Source organism: Choloepus didactylus, chromosome 15 (assembly GCF_015220235.1).
Source record: "Choloepus didactylus isolate mChoDid1 chromosome 15, mChoDid1.pri, whole genome shotgun sequence".
In the NCBI taxonomy this organism is placed as follows: domain Eukaryota; kingdom Metazoa; phylum Chordata; class Mammalia; order Pilosa; family Megalonychidae; genus Choloepus; species Choloepus didactylus.
Genome location: NC_051321.1, coordinates 31,448,609 through 31,461,253, shown reverse-complemented (window position 1 = coordinate 31,461,253; position 12,645 = coordinate 31,448,609). Strand labels below are relative to the sequence as shown.

At 38.8% G+C, this 12,645-nt stretch overlaps 1 protein-coding gene across 3 annotated transcripts in view; it reads right to left on the bottom strand.

The window, feature by feature from the left end:
- ARMH3 (armadillo like helical domain containing 3) overlaps positions 1-12,645 on the bottom strand; it is a 315,522-nt gene that overhangs the window by 236,306 nt on the left and 66,571 nt on the right. For all 3 annotated transcript variants that reach the window (XM_037804193.1, XM_037804194.1, XM_037804195.1), the window contains exons 12-16: positions 11,551-11,597; positions 10,966-11,041; positions 9,045-9,138; positions 5,724-5,825; positions 1,506-1,564 (exon numbers count right to left, since the gene is read on the bottom strand). In XM_037804193.1, the coding sequence (XP_037660121.1) occupies positions 1,506-1,564; positions 5,724-5,825; positions 9,045-9,138; positions 10,966-11,041; positions 11,551-11,597 (378 nt within the window). The remainder of the gene's footprint in view (positions 1-1,505; positions 1,565-5,723; positions 5,826-9,044; positions 9,139-10,965; positions 11,042-11,550; positions 11,598-12,645) is intronic.

Genomic DNA, 12,645 nt, shown 5'->3' with positions numbered 1-12,645 from the left:
AATTGTTTTAGAAAAAGAAAAAAGGATTAAAAGAAAAAAAAAAGAAGAAAAAAAAAAGGGCCCTCCTCACAGATCTAATGGGTTATCGAAATGCTAAGAGACAAAGCAATTAGGGCCATTAAGGAAAGGTCCACAGGGCAGAGAGATCAGCTTTTCTTCGGGATTTGCATATGAGCCTGAGGGCCTGAGCTCTGCCCTTCCCCTTTCTATGTTCACCAGAACTCCAAAAATCCTCCGCTTTTATTTTGGAGTTTTTCGTGCTGTTTTTTTCTATATCTCTCTCCTCTCTGCTGGGCTGGCTGCTCTCAGATTCTCTGGTGTCTGGTCTCAGTCTATCTATGGTTGGAGTCTGGATCAGTAGATTGAGTTTCCGATAAGGGCTGCCACTGCAGTTCTCCCTTCTCCTTCCCGGAGCTGACAGCCCCTCCTCCCACGGGACTGAGCCTGGCAGGGAGGGGCGCGGGTCCGCTGGCCGCAAAAACTTAGATTTCACTGATCTCAGCAGTTCCACGTTTTCATGAGTGTTGTATGAAGTATGCCCAAAGTCAGATTGCTCTGTGGTGTCCAGTCCATGCAGTTCCTGGCTTTCTACCTACTTTCCTGGAGGAGTAACTAAAACATACAGCTCACCAGTCCGCCATCTTGCCCCGCCTCTCAAAATCTGCAAAAAACTCCTTTAAAGATTTTCTTACAAAGATTTTTCTAAAGCAATTACACCAGGCCACTGCTAATAAGCAGCTCTTCCATAACCAGTTATCCCTACCTTGTGAAAAGTAGGTTCACTTTTCACAAAAAATACAAGAAGGGAAAAACTGAGAGAGATCTCCACTCCACATGGATCATCATCTTTACCATTTTTCTTAAGAGAGAGAAGAACAGAGTAAGGAATGATGAAGGGAGAGGTTGAAGTTCTGCTATGCCTGTGTGGCAACAAGATCCAGAGTGAGTTCAAGCCTATTTAGCCACTCAAAGGTACCTCCCTACAAAGTCAAAGCACCTCTTCTTTTTTCCCTCAGGGTCTTGTTCTTCACCAAAATACAACCAGCGCAACTAAACTGAGTTTCTGATTCCTCTGTTTGGCTTTTCTCTCCACTCCCCCACAGGAAACCTGAGCTCCTTTTTTTTTTTTTTTTTTGGTCTGCTAATTGCAAAAGATCCAACATGAAAAACTCTGAAGTTTCAAAGAGGCAAGATTTTTTTTCCTAAAGAAGTGTAAATCTCTTATTTAAACCTGGAAGAGCCAGAATCTTCCAGTTTTCAATTATAGCAGCTATCTTATCACAATTCATGACTAATTCATCCAGCAAATACTAATTGAGCTTCTACTATGTGACAGGCACTGAGAATAAAGTGGTGAAGGAGGCACTGTCGGAGCTTACATTCTAGTGGGAGGAGACAAGCTTTAGGACCCTGAAAGGACCCTAAAAGTTAGGAGACAGGAACTAGGGGAAAAAGGTAGGAAAAGATTGTACTTTGTAAGAGACCAGGAGGCTGGTGAGACCTACCTCTGCAATACATGTAAGGATAATCAGACAGAGTTTACCACTGTGAAGCCGGTGCTCATCTGTAAAGAAAAAAGAAACCCTTCTCTGTAAATGATCCAGACCATGTTTCTATAGAGAATACAGATGCACATCATAAAAAAAGAATATTCTCACTTTCTCTCCCCACCAAATACATGAATAAAACTTAAAATACTGCTAGAGTAATTCTTATACCTTTTCTAGGCAAAAGAATTCTCCAGAAGTTTTTTTTTTTTCCTTAAGTATCCTAGTAGTCTGATCAACACCTGACCACCTTCCTGAGAACCGTCTAATTCTTATAATGGTTCCTTTTGTCATAGCACAAATCACTTCCAGACCAGTCCTCTGCTTCTGAATAGACAGGTCCACTCCTCTTCCCATCCCTCCCTATCCACCAGCTAAAAGCACCACCTTTCTGTACCCACCTACCACAAGGTCCAGAAAGGTTGCATGACTGTTCATAGCAAATTGGCAATGGAATCAGACAGAAACCAGGACTTCTACCTGGAGAACAGGGTCCAGCCCATGCTTCTTCCTGCACTGTACACATTATTTATGAACTGGACAAGCTGTGAACTCTTGAACATTCTTCTTCCTTTCTGCCAAAGTTAGTCACTCGAGAAATATTTACTTAGCGACTGTTGTGGGGCAGGCACTGTGCTAGGCATTAGAGATAAAGCACTTAACTAAACAAAGATCCCTGAACTTCCAGAACTCACATTCTAGTTATTAAAAAGGAAGAAGGCAACTTCAATAGGAAGGCTCTAAGCCCACACATAAATGACCAAGAAAGATCTATTCCATCACTGCCAATTACCAGAACTATCAAAGCATATTTACTTTCCAGGGACTTTGTGGACGAGTGGGTGGGAGTAGAAGTAAGAAGAGGGCCATGCCAGCATATTCAAAATGGACAAATGGCTCACGATGTTTTAAATTAGCTTGAGAGGGCTCAAACTGAAGTCCAGATCAAAGGGGCCTATTAAACTACAGTGCTGTAAAAGTTAGCCAGTAGTAGTACTCACCCAGACATTAACCTGCTTCTTCCTGAAAGACAGAATCTACCAACTAAAATCTGACAATTAGAAGGCATGATGAGGGTTGTAGTCCAGAAATACATTCACCTTTTGTTGGAGATAAGCAGTGCAAAAAGAGTAATGATGATAACCCCTATCTGACATTCTCTATATCTTCAATTAGAGCTCGTAGGCAGCCAGAAGAGCAAAAAGAAGCCCTTGCCTATGCAAAATTAGATTCATAAGATTCTTCTACCTACTCCTGGCCACAAGAGTTTCTCTGGCACTCTCCTCCCTTTCCCCAAAAGCTGAAAAGCAACTCCTACAGAAAAGCCTACAGCTATCACTCCAATTTAAAAAAAAATAAAAATAGAAAAAGGTATTCTGACAGAATAAGATATATTTCAGTATAAACATTTTTTAATTCAGAAAAGCATAAAAAGACAATAACCAAGTTTAATCATATATCATACCACTCAGACCAACTTTATGTCTATGCATAGATAGACATAAACATTTTAAAAATTTTTGCCTAGTATCTATTTTAAAGATTGAACAGAAATTCCTTTAAGATGACAACACCAAAGTCAGAAGAATCCCAGAAGAAAAGCTTTAAAAGCAGAGGCAAATCAAGGAAATGATAAGCACAAAATTCTGGAGAATGGAGAGGAGTGGAGTGATTGGGGAGGCGACACACAGACAGCTTCAAAGCAGTAATAATGCTTTATTTTTTTAAGCTGGGTGGCAGGTTCGCACTTGTTCATTTTATTAGTATACTTTATAATTCATGCTATCTATTATACTTATAAACTTTATAACTTACTATACATATCTATTAAAAGTATCAAATAATGGATATGTAATGAAGAAAAAGATCATATCCTGGAGGGAAAAAAAGCAAAGCCAAGAAAAAGTTGCTCCTAAAAGCATAATGAGATCCTGTTAACCCAAGCCATACATCAGGTCAGGAGCTTAACTGACAGAAATAGAGCTGGGCCAATGAAGCCACACAGGAGCCATTTCTGAAATTAACTCTTTGCCACCCCCAACCTTGCCCCTTGCCACATTTAGGCTGCCTATTGGCAAGGACCTGCCCTGGCCTGAGTTCAGAGACACTGTCTGAGATCACCCATACTGCAATTAACCAGCCCTCCATTTTGCCATCCATTTTATGGACGACAAAGTGAACACAACAAAGAGACATATAACACCTAAGGCCAAAAATGAGTTCCAAGAGCCTCAAATCACTGTGTTACATCAAGCAAAGCTAAAAATTCATTTTCTGGGTTACATCTATGCAGTTTCTCCTCCTCTGTGGTTGCTGCAGTATTTCTAGAGAAAGGAAGAAGTGACCCATTCCCATAAAGGAGAAACAATGGCCTCAGGAAACTCAGGTCTTATTATTCTTGCCTGTCAGATCTCACTTCCAAGTCTCAAAAGTTCAGACATCTCTGCAACTTCCAATGATCTTTTCTGTGTTAGCAGTGTGTGACATGGACTACTTGCATCTATCTCATTCTTGTATACAGCTCTCTCTTCCTCAAAAGAGCATGCTCACAAGGCCTAAAAGAAGAAAAATCTAAGGATACAAGGAAGATATCTCCAAGGACTAATGCAGTATGTCTGAGTATAACAGGGCTTAGACTCTGCCCACCAACTCTGACAATTGTTCATTTCCCATATTTATCTTTCAGCTTTCCTATTTCTGTGTCCCAACGTTTCCTTCTTTCCTCAAAAGTCCCCAAATTCTGTTCTACACCTACACTACAGCTCTTGCCTTTCAGTTCCATTCTGGAATTTCTGAGACCCCTCATAACCAGAAGAAACCTGGCAAATCAGAGGCTTCTAAAGTACACTTTAACCCTAAGGGAACTTTAAAATCACCTCTCAAGGCATTAATCTCTCCTTGTGGAGAGTAAGGTGGCAAAAATAAAGATATTTTAGCAATTCTGCCTCTACAGTAGAACTGGTTTTTTTTTGTTTTTTTTGTTTTTTTTGTTATCTGGGAATCTGAAGCTTGTCTATGGACCTTAATTTAAGAATCCAAACTTCAGCTACTGAGCAGAGAGAACAGCTAGCTCCTAAAATAGGATACGAAGATTCTTCTTCCAAAGGGGCTTATAAAGTAAGAATATACACCAAATTAACAGTGATTAGATCTGGGGAGCTAACAGCAAAGGATTTTCACTAAGTTAACCACTGCTAACATGTTATAGTCTTTAATGAGTAATATGTCTTTAATTTTAGGAGATACATGCTAAAAGTATTTAGGTGTAAAGCAGAGTGATGTCTGCATCTTTAAAATGATTTAACCAAAATAAGAAGAGCAATACAAATAAAGAATTATACAGCAAAATGTTAATGGGTATATGGGCAATCTTTGTATAATCCTCCCAACTTCTCTGTATATTGGATTTTTTTTCATTGAAAAAAAAAATGGAGGAAAAACGCTAACTCAGTGTCATGATGGAACAAAACTCTTATTTCCAAGGAATCTTAAAACTGGGATATAAACTAAATAGAATTTGCTAGATCTCCTCCCAATTCCTTCTCCTTCCTAGCCCAACTATTCCACTGCCCTATTACCGACTAAAAGACCATAGAAAAATCACAAGCAGAGTAAGAATGCAAAATCTGGCAGAAAAAAACCTCAAATCTGTCCAACACCCAATCCTCCCCCATTCTCACTCAGCATTTCTGGGACAGGTATTGACACTTCTATCTTAAGTGTTAAGGAAAAGAGTCCCTCTGAATCTCGCCTCTTCCTACCGTACTCTGTATAAGTCCTCTAACTCTCACCACAAGCTGATGCTTTCAGTTCTTGTCCTCAAAAGGGAATTCCCTGAAGCATGCTAATCCCCCCACTTCCCACACATAAGAGTTTGCATCTACTTACCCAGCTTTGCTGAGAAGACTTGCTAGTTTTGTGTAGAGACCAATCTTCTTCCTATTCTATTTTTGAGCACTCCCCTCCTCCAGCTCCAGATTTTCCCAACATCACCTAATTGCCATCTGGCAGTGAGAAATCACTGTTTCCCAGCAATCAGGACCATCACCCTACAAAGGAGCCTCCAGTGGTTCATTTTGTCAAAGTTTCAAAGTATTAATGCTGCTCTCTGAGTCTAGCTAAGCAGCTGCCTGCCACACCTCCTGCTTGCTGAGCCCCCAAAGTGGCATGTCTTACCTTTGGTGTCTTGCATGACAATTGAGCTATACTTTAAAAAGGTTATCAGTAGATTACTGGTCTGTACATCTGCATCCAGTGGGAGTTCCACAGAACTTATAACTGGAACAGAACAGATGAAATACACTTAGCCTGTAACATATTCCATCTAACACCTCTACCCACATAGCCAATTTGCCAGCAGGCAAGAAAATCACTAAATATGCTTTTTCCACAATGGAGGAAGGACTAAGTACCTATCATAAAACTGTTGTCTCTTCCTCCTAGGCCTCTAGAGCCCTTCCTACTACCAAGATTAAGCCCAATCATCTTTTCTCCTACCTAGGAGGGTCAGTCTCCAGGAACAGCCCTTTCTCCTAACATCCTAGGAAGGGTATACTGATGCCACTTCTAGATCCTAGTAACCCAGAAGGGTTCAGGGTTCTTCTTAGAGGCACTTCCATTTGCACTTAAGGAAAGTTCTGAACTGAATATAAATGAGCCTTGCTTCAATAGGCCTTCTGCTTAAAATAAATGAAGATTTTTTTCCTAATAAGGGGAAAACTTGCTCAATTTGAGAACAAACTTTTAAGATGGAAGTACCCAAGATGGGGGGGGGGGGACACTTAAGGCAGAGCTACACTCAAATTCTACCCCTTTATACCTTTCCCCTAAAAGGGAACCTGAAAAGGAAAACCAGAATGAAAATGAATGGACATTACTGACCGGATAGCCAAGAGAAACCCCATTCCCACATCCCGTCCCTGTCCATGGTCCCAATGAACAATGAGGGACCAGACCAGGGATGACCCACAAAAGAACACAGACTTAATGTAGACTTCCAAGATTCTAAAGCTTTAAATAAGACTTAGACATCTTGTTATGTGCTTTTACACTGTCTAAGACATAATACATAAGCAAAAGAAGGTTCATGATAGTTCAGACAATAAGAGAATCTTATAGCTTTCTGCTGTATTTTTACCCAAAAAGATTCAGCTGACTTTGGGATATTACTCATAATATGTATTCATAATCATAATGGATCCATTTGGAGTTATTACGATGTATGCAGAGACTGTTTATTAACAATGGGAAACATGCATATTATAAATACATAATACATAACAAGTACAGCAAAAAGCCTTGTGAGAAGAAATTAGTACGCCCAACCTTTGGCTGTTTTCCCACAGTTCAGCCCCCAAGAACTAATAAAAGACAAATATATTTTTATGTTGAAATACTTAAAGATCTTAATTCATGTGATGGGTTAATGACCCAAAACTGTCATTTCAAACCACAAGTCTCTTTTGAAGTTCAGAGCCCATAATCATTCCACTGTCCAATCCAAAGAGGCATCTAACTGGTAAGTGGGACTTTTTTCCCTTTCACATGCAGGAATAACTGGAAAACTGTCTTATATAACATGTAGAAATATAGAAGTATATGTATTTTTAGTTTACCAGAAAATCTTCTCATGCCAAAGCTGAGTTGTCAAATGTCAAATATGAGCTAAGAACAAATGTTACAACTAAACTGCTGGCTTTTAAAAATAATGGCTCCAGTGACATACCTTTAGCTATAACTGGACTATTGAGCACCACTATAATTAAAAATCAAAAATTAAAAACAAGGTTACAATATCTAGGACCCCTACAGAAAGGAAATGAATTAGGAGAGGGGAAAAGGAATAAAATAGAGCAGAAAAATAATAATATCCCTCACAAATTAAAGTCTTCCTAAGGAAGAGTAATTCCTTTATCTTTGGCTTCAAAATTCTTCCTAGCAGCCTTTGCCAAAGGAAACAGCCATTTGAAAGTAGGCTGACTCTATCTTTCCACTAGAAAAAATAAAAGCTCACTGTTTGTAAGTAAGTAAGCACAAATCCTGGCATTGCATAATCAAGTGTGTAGGTGGAAGTGTTCACAATGAACAGTTTGAAAGGCAGTTTTCTGAAGCATCCAAACCCCAACATCACATGGAACTTGTGTGTGTGTGTGTGTGTGTGTGTGTGTTTTAATATCCATGGTAACCAGGCAGGCTTCTTCCTTAAAGAGAAAGAACAATCTTTCCATTGGATTATTCAGTGACCTGAATTAGCAGAGACAAGTATGCAATCCTCACTACTTACTCCCTCTCATTAAGATATTTTGGAATTTGGCTTTCAATTCTAAACAGATCCAATTTGGTACTATAGACGAGGTATCAATGGCACCTCTGCCATGCTTCTGTACCAATACTGCTTGTACTGCCTTGAGGCACTACTGCCACATGTGCTATATGAAAATTTAAAAAGAGAGAAAGCAGAACAAAGAAGGTCATTTCACATACAGACAGTAAGAAGGCACAAAGAATGGATCAAAGTTAGATCTCCTGTACTTCTTTACCCAAAATGAGGTCAGCATTTAAGTATTAAGTAGTACGACATCAAGTATTAATGTAGATTATTTTTAGGTTACGGTATTCCATCAAACACATTCAGTTTACAATAGAACCATCGCAGGTGACATAAACTTTATTGGGCAAAATTCCAATTTCTTTTCTTACTTTTTCCTTAAGTTCCAGTCATAAAATTTATAAAGGGAAAAAGTTTTTTATTATTTTTCAGAGGGAAGAGTCTTAAATAATCATCAAACTCCTAATTATAATACAACTCAAAGCCTGTCATGTCCAACTGGGAGTGGCTGGCAGACACGTAGTGAGTAAATCCAATGTTCATTTTCTCATTCATTTATGCAACAAACAATTCTAAGCAATTACCATGCCAGGCACTATGGTGGGAATATAGCAGTGAACAAAGTAAGACATGGTCCTTGCCCTGATTCATGTCTAGGTTCTTAGTCTCACCTCTCACTAACCTTAGGCAAACTGCTTCCTTTCTCTGGCCTCAATTCCTTCATTTGTAAAATGGTGATATGAGATAACATCACTACTTTACCTTTCAGTGCTATGAGATAACATTATTACTTTACAATTCAGTGCTTTCAAGTCACCAGGAGATACTTTCCATAAAATATCTCATCTGAGCCTCACAAGTACCCTGAGTGCTTGGCAGGCCAAGGGTTACTGAGCTCTGACATCCCTTTCAGATCTAGCACTCCAGGATTCCACAACCATTCCCTGAGAAGAACAAACTGGAGTTATGCAGCTTTCTTATAGAGAAAAGCACTTGACTATCTTTTCCACAAAGTTTTCTTCAGAGCTTCTGGAGTTCTGAAGGCAGTACTTCAGACAAATTTCTTATTTGAAAGAATGAACAACTTTGTTCTTTGTTAAGACAACTATGCTCACCCTGAAAGACCCAAACTCATATTAATCAATAACACAAAGGAGGTAGTGGCTCACCCTCAGAAGAGGGCGGTGTGGTCCCAAGTGGTGTGGCTGGGGTTGTTGGAGCAGGACTGACAGGGGTCGTCACCAAGCCCATTTCTGGATGACTCTGAAAGAGCATGCAGAAGGAAGAAATAAGAAAATCCAGTTCTCCCTGAGTATCCTTTACTAAATATTCTTACTCGTATTCCTGGTATTATAATTAGACAGAAAGCTCACTGAGGAGGGACTGCCACTACATTTAGTTCCCATGAGTATCTGATTACACCAATAAGAAGCTCTGTGGGCTAGTTTTCTTTAAGCAATAGGTTCCCATTACATAAGTTTTTGTTTGTTTGTTTTTAGAGGGCATACCGAATTCCCTGTTTTATTTTTGTATTGTGTTTGCGATTTTTTAAATCTTTTAATCATATTTTTATTGTAAAATATAACATATATACATAAGTGATAACTTTCCAAGTGCAATTTAACAAGTATTTAGAGAGCAGATTTCAAAGAATATTAATGGTTACAGTTCCACAGTTTGTTATTTCCTTATTATGAAATATAACATATATACACAAAAAGGTAATATCTTTCAAAGTTACATAAGTTTTTCTGCAGAACCATATAAGTAAAAAATGGGTAAACAAATCAACAGGATTATTCTATAAGAAAGAGGGCATTGGCAGTCCTATTTAGACCTGGGAAGGGACTTTTCTCAGCAGATCACCCTAAAAACACACGTATCTGGAAGCTGTTACACTGATCACATAGTTGGCTAATAAATGTAGATGAGCCAAGGAGATACCAGAAGCTATAAAAAGAGCTATATAAATGGCAGCCTTTCTATTCCAAGACAAACAAGAGTGTGTGGGGTAGGAAGCAGAAATATAGGGGTCAAGACACACAGTAGGGACCAAAGCAGATAATTCTTCCATCTCTTACCCTCTGGAGCCATCCCTGCCACATCAGCTACTGAAAATTAAGCTGAGTGGCAACTACTTTTTATTTCCCTTCTCTTCCCCAACAATTTTACTGGCCCTTTACCTTCCTTATCCCTTCTTTTAAAATCAATTATAGAATTTGGAGAGCAGACAAGGAACATAATGAAAATAGTAGAAAAAGTTTCTTAGGTTATCAGTTGTGAAAACTGATGTGTCCTCCTAAGCAGATCCTAAACCAGCTCCCTACTTTTTAAGCATGATCTTACTTTATTGTTAAAACTCAATCAATGGATTCCATACATATCTGCCCTTTGAGAAAAAAGCATAAACCAACTTTCCTTTAAAAGAAACCTACATACATTTTTTAAACAATCTGGCTTTAAGATAAAATCACTTTACCAATTTTTAAAGACAGCTTTCATGGACAGCACTTGAGTTCTCATTCTATTTTAGTCCACTCAGTGCCAAATACTGAGGATATCCCTTAGGCATGTGACCTGGCACTCAGTATTCTAAGACTTCCTGCTTTCAATGTCTGTAGACCTTTTATCTGTTAACAACTAACTTTATGCTGGATGGGATATTTTTTACTTTTCTTTTCTGCAAACTGATGCAATAATAAGATAAATGACTTGGCCTATTTTATCTCCAGTTTTAATTCCAGAATGGTTTAAAACACAGGAAGTCTGATATAAAAATCCAAATGGGCAGATACTACCAGGGATTTTCAGTGAGCAAAATGAAGTAATCTCAAGGCATTTGGATTAATAGAATCAATAAACTGGTCAAAACCATTAACTCTGCATGTTTTTAGACTCACTTCAGCATCAGATGGAAAGATATACATTTGGGGATTAGCTTGAAGTAAATACAACTGATGTAATTCCTTGTCACTACCACTCACCAAGGCAAAACAGGGTTTTAAACAGGCACAGACAAATATGCTTTCTGTGGAATGAATTTATATGAAATTCAGGGATAAAAAGGATTGGGTTTTTAAGGTAACCAACCTGGGCTAACACTGTGATAAAGTTGCGATTTAAATGAACAGCTTCATAAAGAGCCAGAAGAATGGCCTCATTGGTTCTAAAGAAGAGAACAAATTAGAGAGAATAGAGGAGTTAAAACAGTATAATCATGAAGATAAGATTTCACCCCAGCTCCTCATTATCAATCCTTCTGCATTTCTAATGTTCCCTTTTACTTCCTTCTAGGACAAAGTAAAGGATGTATAGGTAAGGAGTCAGGGCCTTAGTTAACTTCAATTCCATAGGACCCATTCTTATCTACTTCATTCACCATCCTCCCTCTCAATTTTCTACCCCAATCCAGTTAAGTACTTAACTGGCTCAGATCCCCAGCCCTCTTTCATTTCATTCTGGAAATATCTGAATAGTTTTTTCAGCTTCTTGGGGCTTAATACACATGAAACCAAAAGGTCCATTATTGTTTAAAACCCAAGAAACATTTGATAAATCACCAAAACAGTTTGAATCTGTTAAGGTTTAGCAAGAGGTAATGTTTCACATTCTCCAATCCAGCTGGAGAGCCCACACTAAAATCCAAGTCACAGCACAAGAATGCTAGGCACTTACTGTACTGAGATTTTTTCATGGGCATCTGCTATGAACATGCTGCCCACCTGTGGAAGAAAAGAGGAATTGCAGACTTATAGCACAGAGCTGTGAGTGGAGTTCTGTGCCTATCAACCCTCTCTCATCTGAAAAAACAAGCTGCTTCCAGCCAGGAGGAACTTGGAACTGTGGACTACTAGTCTCACACACACCAAAATGAGCCTACTTTAAAGACATTAAAAGAATCTTAAGTAATAAAAGTAATAAGTGAAAGGAGAACCCTACTAAATCATCGTTCTACTTAAAAGGGGCTTAAAAAAATCCCCGTACTTTTGTATAGCTCTCCTTTCCAATGTATAAGTTTAGTTACCACTGACACTGAGTAAATGTTAACCTGGACATCCTCCTCACTCTGCATCTTTCTACTTTTCTACTTTCCACTTTTCTACTTTCTACTTTTGTTTATTTGAAGTCAGAAATCTATTCATGAAGAACGTCAAAGAAAGCAGGCTGACTTCATCCAACAAAGAACTGTGCTCAGAGAGATATTTGGATTTCAGACCTGAAATGTCTATCCATCTATCATATCAGAGAATCTTTAGTTTGTGTCCTGTTCAGAGCAGCCAAATAGAAAAATGGAGTAGGCTGCCTCTAACATGTGTGATATCAGAGGCAATAAGAAAGATGCCCACCCTTCTGAAAATACCTATTCCACTTGCTTACTGATGCCCAACACTTCTGCAGCTGGAGCTTCATTTGTTTGGTACAAAGATTTTTCCCCTTGGCTAAAAGGCAAAGATCCCTGGGAGCAATAGCATTGTATCTATTTCCTAATCAAACACCAATATAGCACTCATAGCTGCTCCAGCCTTGGTGAGAGACTTTATTCAATTATTTTTCAGAATTAAAGAATGTATCAGGTCCTTTCTGAGAGTAGGCTCTAAGAAGGGAGAAGAAGAGAATGCATAGGCATTGTCGGGGGGTGGGGGGAGCCTCCCTCTTTTTTTTTTTTGGTAGTGAGGTGGGGGGAGTGGAGGCAGATTCTGTTTCTTGCAATACACGCAATAATCTTCTTGCCCTAGGACTGATTACTTGGATGTTAGCACCCAAGAAAAC